Source organism: Adelges cooleyi, unplaced genomic scaffold (assembly GCF_023614345.1).
Source record: "Adelges cooleyi isolate 19-005CV unplaced genomic scaffold, UGA_ACOO_1.1 ACOO_flye_CR_arks_rails_tigmint_CR_PRNA_247, whole genome shotgun sequence".
Classification (NCBI taxonomy): Eukaryota; Metazoa; Arthropoda; class Insecta; order Hemiptera; family Adelgidae; genus Adelges; species Adelges cooleyi.
In genome coordinates, this window is record NW_026095912.1 from 11,567,607 (window position 1) to 11,593,079 (window position 25,473).

Below are 25,473 nucleotides of genomic sequence, written 5' to 3' on the forward strand. Positions count from 1 at the left end.
CGTCGAGTGGAATAGAGCATTTTGAGCAGCTGTGTTGTAGTACCCACCGGCCACCGGTCCACCGCCTGCCACTAGCTAGTGTTCGACGCGGATTAAGCGGAGGCCGTTTATGACTATGTCCGTCTGTGAGCCGCGTCGCAGCATGTGTGTGTGTGTCTGTCTGTATGTATTGTAATCGATAATAATAACTGCCTAAAAAATCAGTTTACATAATATTACAATAGTATGTTGTTTACGTTTTACGGACAACGAAATCGCAAACGATTATTTTTTTTTTATATTTTATTATAGTGGTTTTTTTTGTTTTGTTTTTTGCGATCAGTTTAGATCGTTGAAATGTTCACCCGTTCGTGACTTCTATTTTGCACACACACATTCGCGAACGCGCGCGCGCACACCGATTTACACTAAAAAAAAAAACAACCGTTTTCACTTTCCCGTCAAATTTGTTTCTTATTTTTCGTTACCGTCGCGTTAAAAACTGTATTTTTCGTTTTGTTTCGGCCGTTGTTGTCTTTTGATTTTTCCAATAATATCGTTATAATCGAACGCCGCCGATTGATCGACCATGACTGTTTGAGATCGGTCGCAGTTTTTTGAATCGTTTTTTGGATAGTCCTCGCGCTCAAGTTATGCTGTTGGCTGTACTTTGCTGAGAACAGCTCCGGACCATATTTAGCACCGTAAGTACCGATCCGACAACATTTGTAACGGATAAGGTGATTGCGATAGGCTGATCCGTTCGGACAAGAATACTTTCCATCTCGTCCGATGGACATTTTGGTCACAACAGCTGTAATGACTTCCAGTCATACAGAAACTTAAAGGGTGACCTCACCACAGTCTTGTTAAGTTTACGCAAACATAACAAGTAGCTGTAGTATTCCTATCGTCTGGTTATCATATATGCTAACATATTTGTTTGTCATCTATGGCTCAATCGATTTTGGTACATGAATATGGTGTAAATTAGTATAATTGGTATACTATATTCATTTAATTTTTAAATGTCCAAAAACATAGCTTATTAATAATAAATGGAAGGGTTAAAGGAATTGCACTCATGCCCTTTGAAACTGTTAGATAGGCAAAGTTCTGTCACAAAGATGTCTGCCATACTTAAGGTACCCTGTGTTTTTTTTTTTAGCAGATTTGCAGCTTCAATGCAGAACTGAAAAATTATTGTTTTCATTTTTTTTTTGTCTTGACTTAATGTCTTCTAAACTGCTGAACCAATTTCTTTATGTAGCATTTCTAAACATCAGAAATCATATCTGAAAGTACTTAAATAAATCAGATATTTAAAGAGTTGACTGCTTCTTTTTTAAAATTGAGAACACCCAAAAAAATATATTTATATTTTTCAACTTAAAATTACGGTGTTCTATTACATTTTTCAAAATTGTCCAATTATTTAAAAATATGTAATCAATATTCATTATATAGTACTACCGATAAACGTTGATAAACAAAAACAATATCATTAACTCTTTTCCCTAGAAGGGGTAGAAACTTTTTTTTATTTTGCTTTTTTAGGTAAAGTTTTAGGGTTTAAGGTCTAAAAATTAGACCAAAGGTAGATCTAGAATGGGGTTATTCCCCATGTTTATGATATTCATAAACAATTTTCTCAAAAATGTGTAGGTAAATTTTTTTTTAAATAAGGAAAACCAAAAAAAAGAAGAAAATTTATACTTTGACTGTAGTCAATTTCTATGTTGCTATGTGCTTACAAATTTTAAATTTAATAGTCCTATTTTTTTTAAAAATGTTGTACAAATTGCGATGTTAACATTTGTAAGTTTTATTTTTTATAACAATTGAAAACTTAGAAAAATACAATTAATGCTGTATTTGAAGAGTGATTTAGAAGTTTAAATCCACAAATTTTTATAGTATATCTTTTTAGGTTATAATAAATTCTAATAGATCAGAATATAAGCTTACATTGTATTATGAGTAGGTATATACTTATTTATTACTATATTAAAAAAAAATATTACCTTCTATCAGTGCAAAACAATTGTAATTATTTACAAAGCAAACATCAGCCATAATTAATTTAAACATGACAACTCATGGTCTCTTGCAATAGGTATTAACATTTTTATGATATTAATTTCCCTTGTGAAATTTAGGTATTATTTATTATAAATATACTTCTTTTAAAGTGCTTATTTATATGATGTAACTCTTTCAGTAAAAATATAAACTATTAAAATAATAAAATACTTAACAATTTATACAAAATATCAGGTAATTAAAAAACTTTCTTAATCAAATATCCAATTGAATTTGTCACAACTGTATTAAATTAACTTAGTTTTGGGTATAAGGTAATTTTTTTACACCACAAATTTTAAATAGTACCTATGCTCTAATAAAGTATACTTCAACAGTAAACTCAATGATAAATCATATAAATATTATGTTTTTAACAATTTCTTTAAACATGTAATCTGGTTATTTGGCTACCATGCAAATTGAATATGAATATTACGACATAAGTTGAAAATAATTATACTATAATTTCAATCTTACAAAAACAAAAGGATATATTTGGGTGAATTGTATGAAAACTTAGGTAATTGTAAATAATCGAGTTAAATGAAAAAATAATTACTACATAATACATTTGTGAGTGTTTGTTTTTTAAATTATAATGTGATTGACAATGTTTTACAGGTACAGTTTGTTTGAAAATGAACGAAGGCGTGATTCTCGATTTTAAAGGACCAGATAGGGATAAGTGTAACTATTACAATCGAACAAGAAACAGACTTCTTATTACTGCATACGAAGGAATACCTGAAAATCTGTTACTCAATATTCTAGGATGCCTAGTAAGAACGTTATTGTAATTCTGAACCAAACTCACTATCAATACTTACACATTTGTTTTCATTAAAAATAATTTTTTTAGTTTTTAGTTATATTTTTTGCTTTCATGAGAAAAAGAGCATGGGATTATGGACGATTAGCGCTAGTCAACAAAGATTATGAAAAGTAATTGTTTTTTATGCAAGTATAATTATGTACACATATTTAAACAGTTCAAATTATTTAGATGGTCACGCATATTTTACGGTACTACAGACGAAAGCTCAGACAATTATATCGAGGACGGTAACTCCACTACGACTTTGGACAATTCCATGCCGGTCGATAGGGGCATGTTTTCTTGGTTTTTGACAATTATTCAGCTTAGGTAAGTCTATTGTTTGTTAACGAGTTTTACCTTCGATGAGGCGGTAAGAAGGTATTGTTTTTACAATTTTTTTTTTTTTTGGACCCACAATATCGTTTAAACTGCTTAACCGATTTTTCTTGTAATATATGTATAGATCAGAAATCGTGCCTGAAAGGTACTTGATAGGGCCAAAAATTTAAAAAGATCATTATAACGTTTTGGGAATAAATAAATGTGTAATATTATTTCTAGTTTCTGTTCATGAACATAATTTTGAATTGAACAAATAAACAACTGAACCCTGATAATAATTCCTGAAAACCTGGGATCTTCCTGAACACAATGTGCTCTTCTCTACTATATCCCACCTCCATTGTGCTTGCTTTTTTAAAATTATGTTAGAGTTTACTTTTAATTAGTTATGGGGATTTTTTTTTTATAACAATTGTCCCTACACGCTAATTGTATTTTTATTAAATTGTTACAAAACTTTTTAGGGATGAGAAAATTTTACGAAAATGCGGGTATGACGCTGTGCAATACCTTTCATTTCAACGTCACATTATGGTGTTAATGGCTATTATTACCGCAGTGTCGTTAGGAGTTGTACTGCCAATAAATTTTGCTGGCGATTTGGAAGGCGACGAAAGATCGTTTGGACACACTACAGTCAGCAATCTACATCCAAAGTGAGTATATTTATTTTGAAAAAATGTATTACAATATTTGTTTTTTTACGCGTGTAACTTTTATTTTAAGTTCACCGTGGCTGTGGGTACACGTGACAATTGCAATGCTATATTTTCCGTTAACTATATGCATAATGAGAAGGTTTTCCGCTAATTTAAAATTAGAGGAGAACGGAGAGCAATGGTCTCGTACACTTATGATTACTAGTATTCCCAGACACAATTCTGACACCAATGATTTAGATCGACATTTTAGGTGAGTTGATTTGATGTTTTCATTGTCGATTAAATAATAAACCATTAGTACCTTAACCTAATAATTTTTTTAATTTATATTTTTTTTATTAGAGAGGCATATCCAGAATGTGAAGTCGAAAATATTCAGTTGGCTTATGACGTTACTAAAGCAAATGAATTGGAAAGAGACAGGTAAAATTTTTTTTACACATATCGACACAATCGAACAAATTTACATATATTTTATATAAAACTCTGGTGATACAGTGTTGCATTTAATTTTCTTTTTGTTTTCAACAGAGATGCTGCTTTTCAAGCCAAACAATATTGCGAAAATCATTTAAAAACTGTTGGTGAACGCTTGACTGTTCAGCCTCACATTTGTGGCTACATATGTATATGTTGTGGAGCGTGCAAATCTTACAATTTGGATGGTATTGACTATTATTCCAAAGAAGAAGCTCGATTAAAAGCCATGGTAAGACTCAAAATTAGATTAGTTAGAAACCAATTTTTTAATAATTTATGATTCAATGTACCAAAATGTGTTATATTGTCTTTCAATTGCATTACAGTTGGAAGCAGAAAAAGAATCCGCTCTTAAACGGCCTTTAGGTATAGCTTTTGTTACAATGACTACGATACATGCAGCCCGACTGGTTCACCAAGATCATGTGTACAAGTTATCCAAGTGTGGACGCCATAATCCACCGACCAGTTCTGTTGCTGGTCTTCTCCAGCCGTATCGATGGAGAGTCACGTTTGCTCCGCCTCCAGACGATATATTTTGGTACGTTTATATCGCGGTAGTTTCCTCTTTAATTAGAAATATAATAATGTTATTTTATTGTTATTTTTTTGTTTTATTTCAGGGAAAATTTAACCGAACCCTCTCACAACCGTTATTGTAAGATAGTATTGACTAACTCATTTTTGTTGGTAGTTTTATTTTTTTTGACCACTCCTGTCATTGTATTGAATGTTATGGACACACTAAAACTTAGAGAAATTGAAAAAGCTGTAAGTTATCAAGTGTTTCTGTTATTGAAAATAATTTACAACATTGATCTTTTTTTTTATCCTCAGAGCCCAATTTTATCAGAATTTATGCCGACACTATTACTTTGGACGGCCGCCGCTCTTTTACCTGTGTTGGTTATACGATCTGACCAGTGGCTCAGTCATTGGACTAGATCAAAACGGAACCATTCAATAATGCGTAAAACTTTTGTGTTTCTTCTGTTTATGGGTTTGATTTTACCATCGTTAGGACTAACCAGGTAAAATTAAATAATCTTATTTTCTTATAACAACCAATTAACATGAAAATTTATAATTTTAAGTGCTCAAGCGTTTTTGGAATTTGCTTTTCAAGCTGGAATTCAAACGTACCGTTGGCAGTGCGTGTTCTTACCTGATAAAGGAGCATTTTTTGTAAACTATGTTGTCACTTCTGCGTTGATCGGAACTAGCTTAGAACTCATAAGGTTTCCCGAATTATTTATGTATGCTCTTCGACTATCACTTTCAAGGTAAACATTTTGTTATTGAATTTAAAAGATATGTACGATTTCGTACATATCAATTCATTAGACTTAAATAAAGTATCATTTAACTAAAAGTATCTTGTAGATATTGTAAAATTTATCAAACAATATGCTAAATAAAATGTACATATTTTTTTCTCTGAAAATTAAAATTAAATAATCAAGTCAATAACTGTTTGCATTCGACAATAATAGAAGTATTCAAGAGTTTGTTAAGTTAAAAATAATGCCTCAAACCCCTTGTTTCCAAAAAGTGAGGTTAAAGTTTACTTACCTAAAATACAAAAATTCCTTGTTTGTTTTAAATTATAATACAATGTTTTTTCTCAATGAAATTTGTTAAATATTATTAGGTCAAAAGCAGAATCCGCAAGCGCTCGAAGATTAATTCTTTGGGAATTCCCATTTGGCGTCCAATATGCTTGGATGTTGCTGATATTTTCAATTGTAACAGTGTACAGTCTTTCTTGTCCACTCATTACACCTTTTGGTAAGAACATATTGTGTGTTTGTAAAATGGAAAAAAAAATTGTTATATAGTGTCGTTTATTTCCTTATTTAGGTCTTTTGTATATGGTTACAAAACATTTTGTCGATCGATACAATATTTATTTCGCATACGGAAAATCTAAAATTAGTAAACGTATACATAGTACAGCCATCAATTGTGTAATGGTGTCCTTAGTGTTGTTACAAGTGAGTTTTACATCTCTGTCAATGTTACGTCACGGATTACACGACATCACATGGTTTGCCTTGGCCGGTCTTTTCATCACATTGGCATTTACACTATCTCAATGTTTCTTCCGACATTGTACCGCATGGAGTCCTATACTTTACCAAGTAAATTGAAAGTCTTATTCATTCTAATAGATCTCTCCTATACCATTTATTTTGTTTTGTAATTTAGGCGAGAAATCCACGTACCGTTCAACCCAGTCCAGGCAGGCGGAATCATCTCAACCATGTTGCAGATTATATTCCCGACGTGCTACGACAACCTCTAGCTTCTACTACGGCCAACTCTTTATTGACATTGACTCCCAACGATTCTGGTACAACGTTGGAAGACTTGGACTTAGGGATTAAGAATATTGAACACCATCAAAGATTCCCAAATGGTCAATCCCAAACTCAGGTGATAATAGAATCTCAAAACCGCTGTGATCAACTTTACCAGAACTACGACTTTAGTCAGACAGTTCCTGTATAAATTGTAGTATGTTCTTTGAAAGGCAACTCCGACTAACAAAAGTCACTGTTTAAGTTTTTTTAATTTCAACAACGTGTTCTGAACACGTATTTTCGGTTGTGTTAACTTATGTAGTATTATTACACATGTTATATACGTATATATATAAATATTAATTGACGATTCCTATAGACTTAATTTTAACCAAGTTCGGAAATTACCGTCCTACTATACATCACTCACCGACCATCACATATTACACATTTCAGTTTATTATTTTTGTCCTGACAACGTTGCACATTTAAATATTTACTTGAATTTAATAATACTAATGTTAGACGTTTGTCGGTTTGTGTTTAGAAATATTTTTGTTATAATTTAATTTGATCAGCTTAAAATGTTTCCGAAAGTAGGATTTTGTGTGTAGTATTAATCACAAAATTATTTTTTTATGTTGTACCTATAGAACTATGCTTCTGAAATATTATTGCTGAACAATCACAATATTTTAGTCTTAGTAAATTACATTGTGATAAAAAAAATGTATACATATTTGTAGGTCTTGAATTTTTAACACTGTAATTATAATGTTAAAATTATCAAATAAGAAACGAATTCATCTTTAAACGCGTATAAATGCATTTAGGCGGTCTTATACTTATAATTTGAATAATAATATCATTTTTTATATGTGATATGTATTCTATAAAAAAAAGTAACCAAAGTACAACTTTCTCTTACGATAAAAATAAGTCAATAAACACTTTTGAACATCGCTTCAGACATATTGTATAACCTGAAATTTGACCTTGTATTTATGATAATGAAATACTTGTTTTTTTCTTGATATAGTTTGCGCTTGGAAACACTAGTTGTGTATTTGATCGTTTTTGTAATTTTTTACTAACATATTTTTTAAACAATGATTAGACAAGTGATTAAAATTTACCAAAAAGGAAAAGTATTGACATTAAAAAAATAAAAAACGGAGATGTTATTAAATGTGATGAATTTCAATTTATCGTTACTGAAAATATACCATGTGCAATACCATTTCCAAAAAATAAAAAAACATATATGTTTTATCTTAGGAGGTAAATTATTAATACTTTCATCTTAGGGTAATGCTTTATGTGATTGATCTCTAAACAACTGGAATAGACTTTTTTTTGCTTCTAACAAACATTGAAAATTTTTTTCATTCTTTACATGGAACGAGTGTCAATCAATGAACGATTCCTGTTTTGAACTATATTATTATTTATCGTCTTTACTTCTGTGCCGTTCGCTTGACATTGCTGTCTTAATTTTTGTCCGTACCATCAATTCCTTCTTTTTAGGTTCAATACTATATTTACCAATCTTTCATTTACCTTATGTCTAGTATACAAAGTAGTAGTTGTAGTAGTGGTTAATATTGATTAGTAATAATTATAACAAATGATTAAAATCCATAATTAATATAACTATGTAAACACCACGCTTGTATGTGATAATCTATTATATTATTTTGTCAACGCTTTTTACATATTTATACTCGTAAGTAGGTATGTAGTATTTATCATAGGACATTATTGATTTTTTTTTAATATTCTGATGATGTTTAATATCTGATGATAAAAAAAAAAAAATAATACTATTACCATAAATAGTATGTGTGATCGCGTTTTGTAATAGGTATATCTTGTGTGTATCTAGTCTAAAAAAAACTATATATATATATGTATATTAATATAAAAAAAAACCTGAACGAAATAATATTGAGTTAAGTGTTAATAACTCAACATTATTTATTAATGCTATTTTGTTTTATATTTATTTTGAAAAGATAAAAAATTCAAAAGTAACTACGCAATTCAAATATGTATCGTTTTTCATCATCAAGCGAGTCGATAGCATAATTTTTAAGCTTACCCGATTTATAACATTGTGAACACTTTTAACAACTTAATTATTCGATATTGACAGAGTTAAAATGTTTAGTGAAAAATGAACCGGCCACTATTTATTATGACAAAACTATTGTTGTACGCCCTTGTCAGTACTTAAACACCAAATAAACGTTATTGACTGTTATTATTTCTACTCTACCAGTTGTATGTTTTTATATTTCAATTAATATTTACAACTATTATTCTTGTTTTTATTATTTAATATTAAAACGATAAATAATAACATACTATTTACATGTACATCAGTTGTTTTATTTAGACACGAGTCAATTTACCATAATTATTATTTTAGTCGTTTATTTGTGCGAAACATAATATTTATTAAAAATATGTATTTTATTTTATAAACCGATTTATGTTATTAATGTTGAGAATCTCTTTAGCTAAAAATATAACAATAAATAAATTAATACATACCTAAATATTTATTATTATTTGTATTATGTCTTCCGCCATAACATTTTTTTGAAAAATATTTCAACGTACATTTATCGTTGTTTAATTTTCTTTACTTGTACAAGGTGATTAATTTAAGATAAGACAATTATTACCTCGGACAATAATTGCAACTTTGTAGTTTTTCTTTTTGTTGTATGTTATTTTACAATGTTGTTATATTACTTACCTTCCTAGTAGTTTCTAGGGCTCTATCAACTTTTGAAACTTAAATGGTATCATATATATTTAATTAACTTTTTAAATTAATAACAATTTGCTGAACATGTTGTTTGGTAGATAATCAGTTTTAAATAGTTACTTTTAAAGTTTAAAATTTGGGACGGGGAAACGGGGTGGATGGAGTGTAGTATTATTTTCATCTGGACACGTTACTCTATCACACTCTCCTGTCTTAAATTTTAAGCTTTGTAAGTAATTATTGAAAACTGGTTATTGAAACAAGTCAAAACTTTCAACAACTTTTTCTTCTATTATCTAAAAAAATTAATTAATATATATATGTTACCATTTGAGTTTTAAAAGATGATTGAGCTCTGGAACAAAATAAAAATATAACAATTTGAATATTGTCTAATATTTTGTAAAATAACTCAAATCAAAGTGTCTCCAAAAAGAAAAACTACAATACTGCAATTATTTTTAAGAGAAAATGAGTATCTTACGTTAAATTGATCAGGCTGTTTATATTTATATTGATTTGTCTAAACGAATTTCGTCAAACTACTGCTCAATAACTCAATCAACACAACAGGTATACTTAACTAAAATAGAATAATAGAATAAATCAATTTGGAATGAGGTGATATTAAAACGAAATTATTAAAAATAAAATTAAAAAATTGTACTTAAACTAAACAACAACAAACTACTTTTACATTTTATTTTTATTTACTTATTATCTTTTATTATCAAAAAAAAAAAAACAATAATAAAAAAAGGCTTGCTCGTGACGGTATAAAAAGTATATCGTGTTTATTCGACGAGAAAAAAATGAGATTATACAAAATAATTCACTAATAAAAATATGACATTACACAATTATTATTATTTATATATAATATATTGGACGGATTCGTATTCGTTTCTAAAACAACAAATTATGATATAATAAAAATCATTATAATTTTTTGTTCCGTTTTTTTCACGAATAATAACTTAACTAATATAACTACGTCTACAAACTACTTACTAGCAACTATTATTACACATTATTTGGGCATAGGCACACCGCTAAAAATTACAATGAATTTTCGGTGTTTTATCGCCTACGCATACTATAATAATACTTATAATGGTACGATTCGTTGTGTGTCTCGGGACACGCGTATTAATAATATAATATTAAATATTAATTATAGCCATAAACTATCAAAAAGTGCACTGTGTTATAATTTCGGTAAACTAAAATATTATAAACGAGATTACAACAATGGAGGAAGCGAAATAATATTACACAAGTAGGCTGCGAATGGCACATTTCCTAGCCGATTTTTTACCATACACATGTTTTATGGAATAACAAAAATCAACTAATCCGAGTACGGCCATTTGCTCGCTAATATTATAATGAACACATTAGTCAGTTCTTAAAACAAAAGTTCTTAGTACAAAAATGTAAAAGCAAAAGCGTGTTTACTGTATTTTAACATGCGCAATAACGAAAAAATAAATATGGTTGCGCGTTAAAATATAATATAAATTTACTATATTAGTGTCGTCTTTGGCTTGTGTAAAGTTACAATATATGATATAAGATAATTGGTGTACGGTTTAGCGTAGCACGTATTAATTACAGCAAAATAAAATGGTGATGTATCGACGACATAATACTAGGTATATATTATGTCTCATGTATTGTATGTCTTAGTAGACCCAGTTGACAGGTACCCATTGGTGCTCGTTCGAGATGATTTCCAAAGCTTCGATCACTTTGCGGAACGTTTGATCAAAGTCTTCGTTGACAATAACCAGATCAATGTATTTCTCGTACATTCGTTGTAAACAAGCGCTTTCCTCCAACTGTTTCTTCACATCATCGTCCTACAATTAATAACGCAAACACTTTAAAATAATGTTACAAACACAGTGGGTTTTAGTCCCTAGGGTCGCTTGTCTTCATAGCGACTGTATAGTGAGTGAATAATTGAAGTTAAAAATTCACTTTGATGCGAAACTGTTGATGGTATACATAGAAAATAATTGTGTTTAGAATATTTAGAGTTATTTGGTTTTTTGGGGGTTGTCTTGGTAAAAAGATTGTCAATTAAAAAAAAAAATGGTAGTAAGGTGAGCATATTTTCAGAATATGTTGACTAGTCGATTTATAATGTTTACAATTTTTTAATGTCGTATAACAAACAACAAAAGTTTAAGTGACCGATCCAGAAATATATATATTTTTTTAAAATAACATTAGGATTTTAAAACTTATACCACGCTTAGTGGTACCCTTAAAAAAGGCTCTATATAGACGGCAGATATAAAAGTATGGGGGGGGGAGGGGCAATATACTTTTTCAGTTTCGCATCAAACACAAAAATCGATAGTTTTTAAAAAGTATTTCGGTTTCAACTAATTTTTACACGTGACCTCTTTCTCAGACGATCCGGCATGACAAAATAATATTTACTTACCTCATAAATCGAAGCGAGCGATTCTAACGTGCGAGCTCTCCTAGAACTATATCTAATGGAACTCTGGCGATCAAACTAAATGTACAAACAAATTATAACGGGTAAATCAGTCGATTGTATACACACATATATATATATTTTTTTTTTTTACACTCACAGTTAGCGTACGACTAGAATAGCCAAAGTTCCTCGAGAAATCGTACAGGCTCTTCATGATTTCCACGCCCGGAGCCGCTATGAATATCACGTACGGCATGAATTCGGACGAGTTGTGAAGAATTTTCAACGCCTGTCACCAAAAAAGGGGAGGGTAAAAAAGGCGTTCATAACTCTGATAGTACTTAGGTCGGTCGGAAACACCACTTACCACTGGGCTGCAGTCCAAGACGCACATCTTGCCCTGGTTAATAACGTCCCGTATGGAATCCAAGTTGGTACCGTAGAAATGACCACCGTGTTCGCCGTACTCCAAAAACTTGTGCTCGTGGATGTCGTGTTCCATTTGTTCGCGGTCGACAAACCAATAGTTCTGGCCGTTTTCTTCCAATTCCCTTTGGGGTCTTGTCGTGTCTGCGGAAGGTACACGCGCCATTGACGTTACTCCGAGTCGTCACACTATAGTAGGTAATATATTCAATACTCACATGGTATTACTCCGGCAAACTTTGCAGGATCGCTGTTGATCAGGCGGCCTTTCAGAGTCCTTCTGCCCACGCCGGTCGTGCCGACCAACGCCAGTGTACGCCTTTTGAACGGTGGCATCTTGGTGACTTCTTCGTATAGTATCAATTCCGCCTTGTCGAATTCACCGTTCCATTTCGATTGGTACATTTTCTTGCATTTCTTTTTGGAAATCTGTAGAAAAAGAACACATTTTTAGGTAAACACAACCGGTACAGCAGTGGGGGATAACAGGCCCGGGAGAGCTTATGTACTGCAATCAAATTTCAATGTTTAAACCATTTTTGTTAGACATAAATTTTTATTGTAAAGTCGTTTCAAAGTATTAACATTTTAACGCTTCCCTGATGTTTTCCATTTTTACCTCAACCCGTAGACGGCATAAACATTTTTTCAAAATTGGATAGTATATTTTTTCAATTGCCTATTACTTACTGGAAATGTTAAATTGATATCGTGTTTATTGACGATGAATGTAATAATAATTAACTTTATAGAACTTGTTATGTATAGTTAACTACATGCTAGTGACCATAAATTATAACGTTAAAGACGCACTAGTTCAAACAATATTATGGATTTTTAAAAATATTTTTTCTTTTGATATAGTTGACGAGGGTAATTTTTATGTTCTTTAAGAAAAAAGCGTATTTTAAAGGCTAAAAATAATGATAAAATGAATCAAATTGTTTGTTGAACGATTTTTATCTAAAAAAAAAAAAAATACTATTTATTTTATTAACTCTTACCCTAGTTCCACAAATGCTTGTTTTATGAACATAATCGGCTTCCGGCGCGACAAAAGCTTTGCGTCTTTCCTCGAGTTCTTGGGACGGGATCAATCCGGGTAGCTCGTTTTCACCTACCCTCTTAGCTTGCCACCAGTTGGGATCTTTTTGATCGAGTACCTGTGCAAAACGAATACCAACACAAATTAGCTAATACATTTCTTTTTTTTTTAAATACTATACTCGGTTTATCAAAATTAAAAAAAAAAACAAACCTGAAGAATATCGCCGTGTTTGAACGAAACGCCAATTTCTCGGCACGGAATGAGATTATCTTCCGAAGGATCGTAATCAAACAGTGCTCTCATGTAACACTAAACAAAACAAAACACAATATTATCATTAGGAAAACAACTTACGGAATGCACTACTTCGGTTTTAATGTCTTTCCGAATGACTCACTTGCTGCGTTCTGGTAGTGTTTTTGTGGTAAAACCCCGGTGCGATTCTCAACTGTAGCGTTTCTTTGCTGCGACTGACTTCGTTCATAAGATCTTCGGGGCTGTCCACTCTTTCGCCGTTTACTTCCAGAATGACGTCTCCTTTTTTCAACAGCCCTTGCCTTTCGATGGCGCCGCCCGCAAATATCCTGGCCACGATGAGGTTGCCGTTTTCGTCTTGTTCGACCGTTAAGCCCTGTAATTAGTATTCATTTTAATTAAAAAAAAACCACACGGACATTCAACAAGAAAGGAATGAATTAACACTATAACTCACCAGCGGTTCGTCCGGCTTCTTTCGCAATCCTATTACTTTGTACTGTGTGGACATCTTTGTTCCGTTTTGTTGCTGAGGTGGTGTCGGCGGGGTCGGCGGTAAGTCTGATCTGTCCAACGCTCTTTTTAACCTCTTCAGAGCTATTTTATCGTGTATCTCTAACAGGGCCTGTCGACACATAATACGGTCAGACGACGTTAGCAAAACTAATAAATCAATCTAATTTATCTACTGCTATACTTTGAGCCTAAAATAATCGACCCCACCCCTTTTTGTAAACGTCGACAAATGCGCTTTTGTTATAGCGTGTGTCATAAGGTTCTTTTAACATTTTTTAGCCCCAGAATTATGAACATATATTATTTCTATGCTGTCTTTTGCTTTTTTTTTTACACAATTTAAAAACGCGATTGCATTTACAATGTGTTTACCCCTGTTGATCCTTTTCGACCCAAAGTATACCTAGATTTTTGTGTTCGACTATTACTGTTAAGTGTCTCGTCTCACCCTAAAGTGTAATTTGGTAAAAATTGACAGCAAATCCTTGGCCGCCGGTTGTTTGGACGCTTTGCACTGGTGGCACACTTCGTTCAGCGTTTGCTTAGAGTTGCTGGCGACCGGCTCACAAGTTCTGCACTCCTCCAAACAGTTTTGAACCTGAACGACAAAACGAGTAGTGACGTTAACTTTCCACATTGTCGTGTCAGAATAAAAAAATAATAATAATAATAATAATTTACAGTCGGTATTTAAATATTAATTACCGAGTGGAGAGTAAAAAAAAAAGATAAAACTGCCGTATATGTACTGTGTACAGGGAGCATAAATAATACCTATTTTAGTGTATACAGTTATCAGTTTATTAGCCAAATGATATGCAATATAGCGGCCATTACGTTTCCATAGTAATACCGCATTTGTTTGTGTATAACGTGACTAAAAACATGTACATGTCACAATAATAATTGGGGAGTAGATATTTTATTGGCATACCACTCATGTTCGTTTATTTATTGCATTTCGACTGGTAATAAAAATACACAATTAAATGTACCGAAACACTTACAACTAACCGAAGATTAACAAAGCTCAACCGACCGGGATGGCTTTGGTTAATAAAAAAACAAACATCGAGAGTTTGCAGTTGTAATCATTATTTTTATTATCGTTATCTGTGTTCGATTTGGATACTGTCAATTTGGAAAAACGTTGTGCATTTGCTTTAGGCCAACTTGACCAAGTATAAAGAATTCGTGTGGACAAGCCAGTTTATATCATCGAGTTTAAGCTCAGACCGACAATTGCAAAAGTATTCAATTAGAAACAATTAACGCGAATGACCTCACCGCCGCGGTACGAACAGAATGAATGGAAATAATAATAATTATATTGTTAGCGTATGAGAACAAAAAATACGTCAGAGACCCGAGAGAAGTCGTTGACTGATATATTACTTAAATTAGATTTCGGTGACGACAACAACAACAACAGAACCATCAAACTCAATGAAGATATCCTTCGTTTATTTCTTCCTTAATGGTATAATCCTTCGGTGTAAGATGCACTAGTCTTGAGAAATCCGAGGGAAATTTCAACAAGCAAAAGCATATAAGCTTATTTTTGGAGTGTGAAAAGTTGACCGCCAAAAACTATATGCGACATTGGCGCCGTGTCGCGTAAGACATTTTCAAAGGACTGGTAGTAAAAACGTTTTACTTCCTTGCTAATTTGTTAGACCTATATAAATGTTTTATTTTGAAAAAAAATTTTCAAACAAACCCGATACGAGTGGAGGAGCACTTGTCCTACCTTATCCCGGTTTTGTGTCGAAATGACAACAAAAAAAGCCAAGGCCGAGTATAGTTTTTTAGCGGAAACTCGGAAGGCCAAACAAGACGTGTGTGTGTGTGTAATGTGTATAGACTGACTCACCAAAACAAAAACCATTACCAACAATAATAATAATAATAAAACCACGCCCGAGTTACTACAAGAACTTTTGTTTTGGATTCATTCGGCAAAACAATATGATGATGACCCGGTTAACAAATTCGCTTTGACGGCGAATCCCGTAGGACAACACATTATAATATTACCCCACAAAATGCCGACATTTATCACTTATACTAATACTATTGATAATATAATATAGGTGTGTACCCGTGTGGTTGTTGTCGTCGTTCAAGAATTCCTCGGTGCTTGCGCGTAGGGCGTGGATACCCGCGCGAGTAGTGTGTTGGCGGATTCTGATTCGGCGACTAACTGATTTTCGCAGACGGGCAGAGACCACTTTTTATTAAGAAACGAAAAAAAATTGTAGAATTTGTTTTCAACTCACTCCTTCTGTCGTTTGGAACGCGTTTGGACCTCAGCTCGAAGTGGTCGGACGACACTACACACACGCGCTGTCGGTTTGGCTGGCGATGTACTACTACTATTTGCCTTGGCACCGGACAGACGTGTAGTGTGTAATGCACCAACGACTGGTTACGGGGCTGCCGAAGACTAGGTGGGAGAGAGAGAGAGCCGCATATTATAGTAATATGTCGTTATTGTTATGGTTATTATTATTACTATACAGAGGAGAGACCGCAACAGCTATGCACAGCAGCGCATTGTGGGAGGGCACACAGGCCAACGCGCACAGGTGGTTTAACGGATTTTTAAGGATTCTCAACATTCGGTCAGGCAGGTACATGCTGTCAGGTAAAAAATGCTGTTCCTGTCGGTGTCCGGATTTTCGACCTGACCGGGTTGGTTGGGTGGTGTGGTCTTCTTCGTGGCCGTCCAAAGGAAAAATGCCCGAACGCTTCTGCAGGCACGTTTTCGGTCCGAAATTTTCAAATAGAAATGTCTTAGGTCTAGGCCCGGCAATAATATACGACGACAAATACATTCTTTGTACAACCGACGGTATACACATTCCTCGACGGTGTCATTGTCACCTGACCGAGACTATTCCGTGGCTCAAATAGTTGTTCAAACAAAGCGACCATAGGGTCATCCTACGCGTTATTTACTCGGTAGTGGCCATTTTGCGACTGTCAAATTAGTCGCCTTATAATGGTTGATCAGTAATTGGTACAATAGAATAGAGTCTATAATTTAAAAAAAAAGACATATGCTCTCGAGCGCAATGTCAGAATATTGGCGTTATCAAAACTTAAATTTTGGGTTTGTACCCAAAATAACAACATTTTCTCAGTTTTAATACTTAAAATTCGTTCCTGGATTGAAAAACGCTATTTGCTATCATTTAATAAGTTGTTAATATTTTTCGAGTAAGGAATTGTCGTTTTAGCGGGTATCTCCTTTCCGTTTAACTATATTCAGTAGTTTCTTTCAGAAAACACATGAGTGTTACTAAAGTGATGTTATAATTATTGTTCGTGCATTTAAATATGATATCATGACGCCTGTGATTTGATATGGTGTACCTTTTATAATATGCACACTTTATTTAGTTGTTATTAAGTAGTTATTGTTACCCTGTACGGTGCAAGGACGATCGGCCGTGTTGGCAGAGACCGAACGGGGTCCTTAAAAAATCACTAACCTATAGCTGTATTGTTGTCTTCTGTTCTGTTGGGTTTCTCTTATTGTCACCGGTTGACCTCACTCGCTATAGGGTTCGTTGTCTATACGGGCGCCTGGCAATAGATCCAACATAAGTAACATTACCAGATACATATATTAGCTCTATTATATGGTTCATGTTATTATATAGGTTTCGTTTCAAGGTAGACGTACTCATTTAGGGTTTAACAAAACCGAAATCGGCTTATACCTAGCACCAAAGGATATAAACCAATATAATATTGTAATAATAATGTAGGTAAAATATAATGACAATAAAACATTATTTTATATCAAAAGTAGGTCATATCAAGTGATGTACGCCCACACACGATACTATTGTATTTAAGTCTTCGGTTTTATTTAAATGAAAAAAAAAATTGGGTTTCAAACGCAATAACACAAAATATGTGTGTTTGCATAGGTGCGGAATACGCGTAACACGCATTGGCATGTACTTACAATAATAATTTAGTTAAATTGCAAAACAAAAACGCATTTGAAATACTCAAAACGGTCCTAATTGCTTTAAAACTAACATGGCACCGGTCGTATGTTTATGCAAACCGCCATGTCCTACTGTACAATATTATAAAACCATTTATTAGGTGCCCATCTGTATAATCTACTGTGTATTACCTAAATGAATTACTATTGTTATTGTTATGGTTATAAGACATAATAACGATTTAAACGTATATCATGACCATTAACCGATTGTGTAATTAACATTCCAGTAGTCGCGTAGTCTTGTTATAAATGTTTGTGTATACATCCATATATTGTGTTTCTTTAGGTAGTTGTGATATTAATATCATATTTATCGTGAAATCGTAATGTAATATACCCAGAGATAGGAGATAATAGTATATCTTAATAGGTTCTGACAAGTTAAAGGAAGGGAAAAAAAAGTTGAAGCCAGACTTGAGGAGAAGCGAATTGATACTCGGTGATGTGTGAAAAGGATTAAAACAAAGAGACAGAGAAGAACAGTAAGAGGATTGGAAAAGTCAACCTGTTTTGTTTATTTTTATGTGTTTTTTTATTGGAAATTATTCCTACTAACATCTGTCTAAAGTCTGTCTAAAATTGTATTTATAAGGACGTAACCCATAAGCGACATGACATTGACACCTGTAACGGTCAAAGTACGACGTCCTAGAATCTATGTAATAAAAAAACTTGTATTCAATGGTCGCTTAAGATAGAATGACTTGTATTTCTCAATGAAATACTTTTTCGATTATTTTTATCGCGCGTATGCCTTAAAGCAGCACTTATTATTACTTTATGAGGAACAAATGAAAGTTATGTGACTTTCAAACCCTCGAAAGGACTTTAAAAAGTTTTTTAAGCCAAAGGTAAAAAACTCCTTACTTTTATTGTACACCTCTGAGTAATAACTAATAACAATTTAAATACATTTTATCTGTCGTTCAAGTTGTGTCAACTCTTCTTCTTTTTCAGGGAAAATTAACTCATAGGCCAATTATGATTTTAATCAATGAGAAATTACCCTTTTTTGTACTCAATAATTTTTACCTGTGTTGGGAGGTTTTAAAATATGTTTTATTTTTACTATTTCCTATGAAATATATATGTACTATACTTATAATCTATCCAGTATCCATTTTAGCTTTGATATGGATCTAAGATGGTATTGTTTTGACAATTATGTATTTTTATTTTTTTTTGCCTAATGTACCAGTCTAAAGATCAAAAACCGTACCTGTATGATACTTTATTGACCCAAAAATGTCAAGTGTTCACCCCATCCCCTTCTAAATTGAGAATAACATTAAAAAAACATATATATATTTTTAAAATTAAAAATTACGGTACTCTATAACTTTTTTAAAAATACTCGAATTAGTTCCAAATTTTAATGGGATATTCTTTAGACACAGATATTATCAATATAAATAACAAAAAACCTATTACCAGAAGGGGTAAAAAAAGTTATTTTAATTTTTATAGGCGCAGTTTTAGTAGTTTTAATGGATTTAGGTTGAAACTAAGACATCTAGAGTAGGACAATATCATATACAACATACTCGAAATTTTGTAGTCAAGATTTTTTTTTTTATTATGGAAAAAATACAAAAAAAAAAATATAGAGAAAAACTACACTTTGACTAGTAAATTTTTCGGTTGCTTTATAAGAGTGAATGTATGGGAAACAACGACAACAAATTATTGTGTACAAATTATCAACCCTTATCGTATCCACTCTTAAACTAAAAATATAATTTTAAGCATCTTATTTGTAATGAAAATGCATTTAGCGAAATTTATATTTATACCATCTACAGATTCACATTAAAGATTTTATTTGAAAGTGGTTTAATCACTTTGAGTTATACTAATTTCTGTAGACCTATGATTACTAACCTTGATGCGCCCTAATATGTTCCATACCCACTATGCCTCAATCAATTAAAATATACATAATTTTATTAGTTTACATAAATCTGATCAAATCATGAACATTTCTGCTTTTTCAGGTGGCTATTCCGTTACTTCTGAGAACCGATGAACAACCGTCTGCTTATCTATATGAACTGACCAGTTTTGGGCCTTAACACTTAAACGATCAAAACAAAATCATTGGCGCTGAATTTCATGATTAACGTCAATGGAAGAAATCCCATATACAAATTATGGAAATGTATAGAAATAATATAGAAATAGTACAGAAATAATATAGACATAGTATTGAAATAGTATAGCAATTATAGTAGCAGTTTCCACCAAAAATAATTTTTGTATTTATATTTTTTTGTTCTTACATAATATAACTTATAAGATTCGTTAGACGATTTTCTTTTTTAACTAAGCCCATCCCAGACAGTCTCACAAGCTATTCCTTCACTCCAAGTTCCTCGATAGTAATCTCCCTGTATAACGTCCACCTACTTCTGTTCACCAAATCAACTCTAACTGCTCTCGTGTTCTTGCTACTGTTTCTTCCGACATGTCAATAAAATATTATCAATATAGACTTTATCTTTCTTACCACAACAGCACAATCCCAGTCAGCCAGACTATACTTAACCGTTGTGGTTAAGTTTAGTTGGACGATTTGGAACGTACTGCAGTGCACGAACAGCGACAAGTAGCAAAATATCAATTATTTACATTGCGATTGCGGTTATAACTTTACTATGTATAAGAAAAACTGCTAATGGTATCTACTTGCAGTTGTCATACGATTAGAGATATCAAATTGTAACACGGGTTGTCTTTATTTTGTACGGTTTAAAATTAATTGTGTAATGTTTTCACATGTTTATACCATTAAGCAAACTAATCAGTACGCCTATAAATTCTTTGGCATCGCATCATATGCTTGGAATAAAGTTGATGTATGTACGACCGATGGACACATTTTTAAACTCGTTTGTAAGTAATTGCATACGAACACATTCCGTCGCAAAAGCAAAAAATACTAATACAAATTAAATTTGACGACTACCAGAACTGGTTTAATGAATTTTGTCACGCACCCGCCAACGTTCATACTGCTGCAGTTTGGAAACCATTGATTCGTTTGCGATTAACATTAAAATGTATATTATTATTAAACGCCTTAAGTGGCAGAGTAGAAGAAGGGGACACGCCCAAACGTAGTTCCCATGTCAATGAAGCAATTTTTAATTCGTTGAAAAATTAAAAAGCATACATACAAATATTATGCAAATTTCTTAGATACATATATTGGACGGTTAATGATCTTAATACTTGTTGGACAGGTTCAATCAGACCTCCGTTGTAACACAGAGCCTATAAAATAGTAGCTTCGGTGCTATTTGCTCGATCATCCACCGTCGTACCGACTGATCAAATTATTTAGAAGTATAGACATTTTTTAGATAATAATTTTTGGCTGCTATAATTGTAATTTTTGCCTAGTGGCGGATATAAGGAGAGACAAAAATGTGCCCCAAAACTGCCCCACTTTCGTTAGGTACTCGATTTAAGTTTTGAAAAATACTACCTCCTTCTCGATGAGGAAACTGAATCTACAAACGTTTTTGTCTCTGTCCGTGCTTAAGCTGGCAATTATAAGTTTAGATTATTTATCTCATCGTTGCCATTCTGTTCGTGACGTTAAGACAAAACATAACGTTTGCTTCTGAAAAAACACGCGATTACACGTATCTATTGAGAAGAAAACATTTATATACAGCTTCTAGGTATAAATACTTATACAAACGATTTCTATAGACTATCTATGTAAGTAGGTACTTGACTAACGTTACATACACACTGCGAAAGAAAACATAAAACAATATGCGCTTAAATGTCTTTAAACGAACTTTCACCGGCTGACCGAGAGCCGAAGCAGAAAGTTGTTTTGTAAAAAATAAAAAGTCTAAGCCATAAATATTATGTGTTTTCTCGGTAGGCACATGCAATCGAGATGCTGGTTTGCGACAGTTGTTACTTGACCATTGAAGTTTAACGTTACGCGCACATATAAGATTATAGATATAATATATATGTATTATCTCCAATGTTTGCGTAAAGCCCGTTGAATAATGCAGTAAAATATCCTAAAACAAAAGCTGTCGCCAATGACAGGTCAACCGATTTGTTAACAATTATTTTAGGTACCTCCTGCAAAACACTCAAACCGTAGGTATAAATTTGTCCAGAAACTACCGGTAATCTATATCCGCTCTGGCGCATACTTAGCAAGTTATATGGAAATCACAAAAACCATATATTTTATGGAGTTTGACAAAGTTATAAATCATGGTATTAAACATGTTAGTCTGGCAGCTGACTAATGGGCAACATGTACCTATTTTATATTTGAACTTCATATTATTTGGTAAATCATTTAAAAATAATATACATCAGCCATTGACACAATAGATGAGTATAGTAAAATAGTAAGTGAATCAATCCTATATTTTTAGTAAAAAAAAAAATAACACATATACAGTGGGACGTGAGCGAGGGTATTTGACACTGTGTTATTTGTAATTAAGAACCACGTTTGGGTACAATTGGTGTGACTGGTACTAAAATTATTATTTTTTTTAACTGATATAAAACAACCCCAGTTTTTTGACTACTATGTACTTGTACCTTGATCGCCTAACTAATTCGAATGTTCTGAACCAAATAATTTAATTTGTACATCAATAATTACAACACCCAGTCTAATCTTCTTATTGAAAAGAAACTCATTGGTGCGTTAGAAACTTATCGTTGAAAGTGATTTTTGGCGATTACGAATTTGACGAACAAACGGTCAAAAGACACGACAGAGTGCACTGTGCAGCCAAAACAATAAAATTCAATCAATCCGACGTGGTTAACAATACGCAAAAGCATAGATGCATGGAATAAGAGAATAATAAAGACAAAAATAATTACCGAGAGTAATAACCTGCAGCAAAAAAAAAACAAACAAACAAATAGAAAATATAAATCCGGCACTAGAGATTATGAGTTGAAAATTATTTTTATAGTCTTGTCTACAATGAAACAATACACTTGATATGGTACAACGAATAATGGCCGACATGTCTACCTCCGATTGGTGCCTAACAAAAGTAAATCAGCAACAACAATTGAAGTATAGAGCGTAATAAAAAAAAACATTTAATGAAAACTCATTCTACAAAGACTTAATGATGTATTTGTAGTGTTTCTATAAAATTCAGTGGCGCCGAAATCTATTTTAAGGTTACCTTGGCACAGATTCTTAGGGGTATGTCGGCACGTTCGTAGGTTTTAGAGCTTTTTTAATGTTGTTAAAGTTTGGAAAAGGCCCCTTATGTACTTTTTTAGAGCACTACAAAAATAATATGGCGTCACTGTTATTTTAATGTCAGTGACACCACTGGTTATGGTGTTGGTAATGAGATTACCTGAATAGTTTTAGTATAGAGTCTGTACGCATTATCATATTTAACGAGCAAAAATCTTTTGAAACTACAGAAATATTTATATTAAGATATGTTGCAAAGACAAAAATTAAGACATGAATTACAAAAAATCATAAAATTAATAACAGAGTTAAATAACAAAAAATCCAATGTAGAAATAAGACATATGCCATATATTTAAAGCCAGGTACAGCACAATATAGAAGTAGCAAAGTAAAGTGAAGACAGCTGTTATCATACAGTAAACACATTACCACAATATACAAGAACTAACCGCACACATTTAAAACATTACTTCAATCACAGCTAAGACACGTCCTTATAAAATCTATACCTTTTCATATTTCAACATTACACCTAAGCCAAAAGTTTAACAGATATGCAGTTTTATGATTAACAAGTTTTAGAGATTAGTGTTGGTGAGACAACGCCAACAGCCTAGAATAACAGGTGGGTTAATGTTATAGTTTTGAATTTCCATCGATCATATAAGCTCGTTCTAATATATATCAAAGACATAGGTACTAGCGTTTAGTGTCAACTGTTGCAGATTGTAGTAGAAAAATTCCAAGATTGTCATTATAATTATATATTTAAGGTATGCGCTGGTAAATATGTTTGTGCTTTAACTGATAAGATGACAGTTTTTACATTTAATACTATACTGTAAGCTCGGCATGTTTTCAATTTGTACTACTCATTAATAAACTGAAAAACGTAAAATCTTGATCAAATAATAAATAAAACATAATATTACAGCATAATATTATATAATATTCATTCTATATATATATATATCATATATTCATATATGTAGTTATTATATATTTATGATTTCGTAAACTCTACTAAGAAATGTTTTTTTATTAAAGAAACAACATATATCTTTATGCGTGGGACAATCCATGTGAATTCCACACAACAATTATTTTCACTCATATTTCGAATTTTCCTATTTTAATTTCAGATATTTATTATAAACTTACTACTATTCAAAGTAAATTTGCACAATTTTTACTCTCTAGGTACATTTTTTTTGTGTATCACAAATAACTGAATACTTGTACCTACTTAATAAGTTACAGCGTACAGACTATAGTCTGTTTTCATCTTTTCAGATGTTGGAACAGTTTGTTGTAATATTTTTACTAAAATATTACCACCTTTAATTTCATAAACATTATGACACGATTACGTTTCTGTTTCTTGTTCTCATACTTATTTTATTTTACACCTATATAAATCACCCTTTTCCGTTTACAGAAATTTAAGAAAAACTATCACCAATGTATTTTAAATATGACAGTGTTAAATATTTTAACCACAAATACAATTAAATTACTCAGTTAAAAAAACAAAAATAACTACGTTTTATTCAATTACGACTTTAGTTGATTCTATGGAATGACCTTTGAGTAAATTTAATATCAAAATGGATAGTTAGTTAGGTAGTATAAATTACCATCATATTTTTAATAAAATAACAATTTACGATTAGATGACATGCTATGCTATTAGCGACAATTAAAAATAGTTCAAACAGTATAGAAGAATATTTCAAACAAATGTAACGTTTGAACACGGAAAAGAAATGAAGGATCAGGTTTATCATTATCAAGCGATCTTCACAAATGAGCTGTGCGAGTTGTCTTGAAGAATCTTATTAATTGCAAGTTACAGAACATTTTTTTTTTTTTTTACCGAAACGAGTAGTTGAGTGAGTATTAATCGTTTATTATTACACATTTGGGTGGTCTAATCAAACCCTTAACGTTTTTCGTTTAACGACTAAACTTTTTCCACCAAAGCCTATTATGGCTAGTACAGGCGAGGTGATTCTGTTTAATATTGATAATCCCTATATGGAAAAACATGTAAACAAAATTATATGGGATAACGTCACGCATGG

The 25,473-nt window shown here is 32.1% G+C and overlaps 2 protein-coding genes across 3 annotated transcripts in view; one reads left to right on the forward strand and one right to left on the reverse strand.

Annotated features, from left to right (window-relative positions):
• Nucleotides 1-20,407, forward strand: LOC126837262 (calcium permeable stress-gated cation channel 1-like). Of its 2 annotated transcripts, XM_050571102.1 has the most exons (16): nucleotides 1-683; nucleotides 2,686-2,843; nucleotides 2,924-3,006; nucleotides 3,068-3,208; nucleotides 3,688-3,879; nucleotides 3,950-4,135; nucleotides 4,228-4,308; nucleotides 4,417-4,594; nucleotides 4,692-4,906; nucleotides 4,989-5,136; nucleotides 5,203-5,396; nucleotides 5,460-5,648; nucleotides 6,017-6,153; nucleotides 6,226-6,506; nucleotides 6,574-6,801; nucleotides 20,166-20,407. In XM_050571102.1, the coding sequence occupies exons 2-16, from the start codon at nucleotides 2,703-2,705 to the stop codon at nucleotides 20,241-20,243; spliced, it is 2,472 nt and encodes an 823-aa protein (XP_050427059.1). In that variant the 5' UTR covers nucleotides 1-683; nucleotides 2,686-2,702; the 3' UTR covers nucleotides 20,244-20,407. The 2 variants fall into 2 exon arrangements, with proteins under 2 accessions (XP_050427059.1, XP_050427060.1); XM_050571103.1 differs by lacking the exon at nucleotides 20,166-20,407 and having other exon boundaries at nucleotides 3-683; nucleotides 6,574-7,038.
• LOC126837263 (protein PALS2) overlaps nucleotides 10,214-25,473 on the reverse strand; it is a 20,557-nt gene continuing 5,297 nt past the window's right edge. The window contains exons 3-12 of the mRNA XM_050571104.1: nucleotides 14,593-14,742; nucleotides 14,086-14,253; nucleotides 13,771-14,004; nucleotides 13,584-13,682; nucleotides 13,330-13,488; nucleotides 12,544-12,754; nucleotides 12,267-12,469; nucleotides 12,057-12,188; nucleotides 11,900-11,974; nucleotides 10,214-11,306 (exon numbers count right to left, since the gene is read on the reverse strand). Coding sequence (XP_050427061.1) covers nucleotides 11,130-11,306; nucleotides 11,900-11,974; nucleotides 12,057-12,188; nucleotides 12,267-12,469; nucleotides 12,544-12,754; nucleotides 13,330-13,488; nucleotides 13,584-13,682; nucleotides 13,771-14,004; nucleotides 14,086-14,253; nucleotides 14,593-14,742 — 1,608 coding nt within the window. The 3' untranslated portion in view covers nucleotides 10,214-11,129. The remainder of the gene's footprint in view (nucleotides 11,307-11,899; nucleotides 11,975-12,056; nucleotides 12,189-12,266; nucleotides 12,470-12,543; nucleotides 12,755-13,329; nucleotides 13,489-13,583; nucleotides 13,683-13,770; nucleotides 14,005-14,085; nucleotides 14,254-14,592; nucleotides 14,743-25,473) is intronic.

Coding starts and splice junctions, on each gene's coding strand:
- LOC126837262 (XM_050571102.1), top strand. CDS start 2,703: ATGAACGAAGGCGTGATTCTCGATTTTAAAGGACCAGATAGGGATAAG. Junction 4,907..4,988: donor CCTCCAGACGATATATTTTG/GTACGTTTATAT, acceptor GTTTTATTTCAG/GGAAAATTTAACCGAACCCT. Junction 6,507..6,573: donor GGAGTCCTATACTTTACCAA/GTAAATTGAAAG, acceptor TTTGTAATTTAG/GCGAGAAATCCACGTACCGT.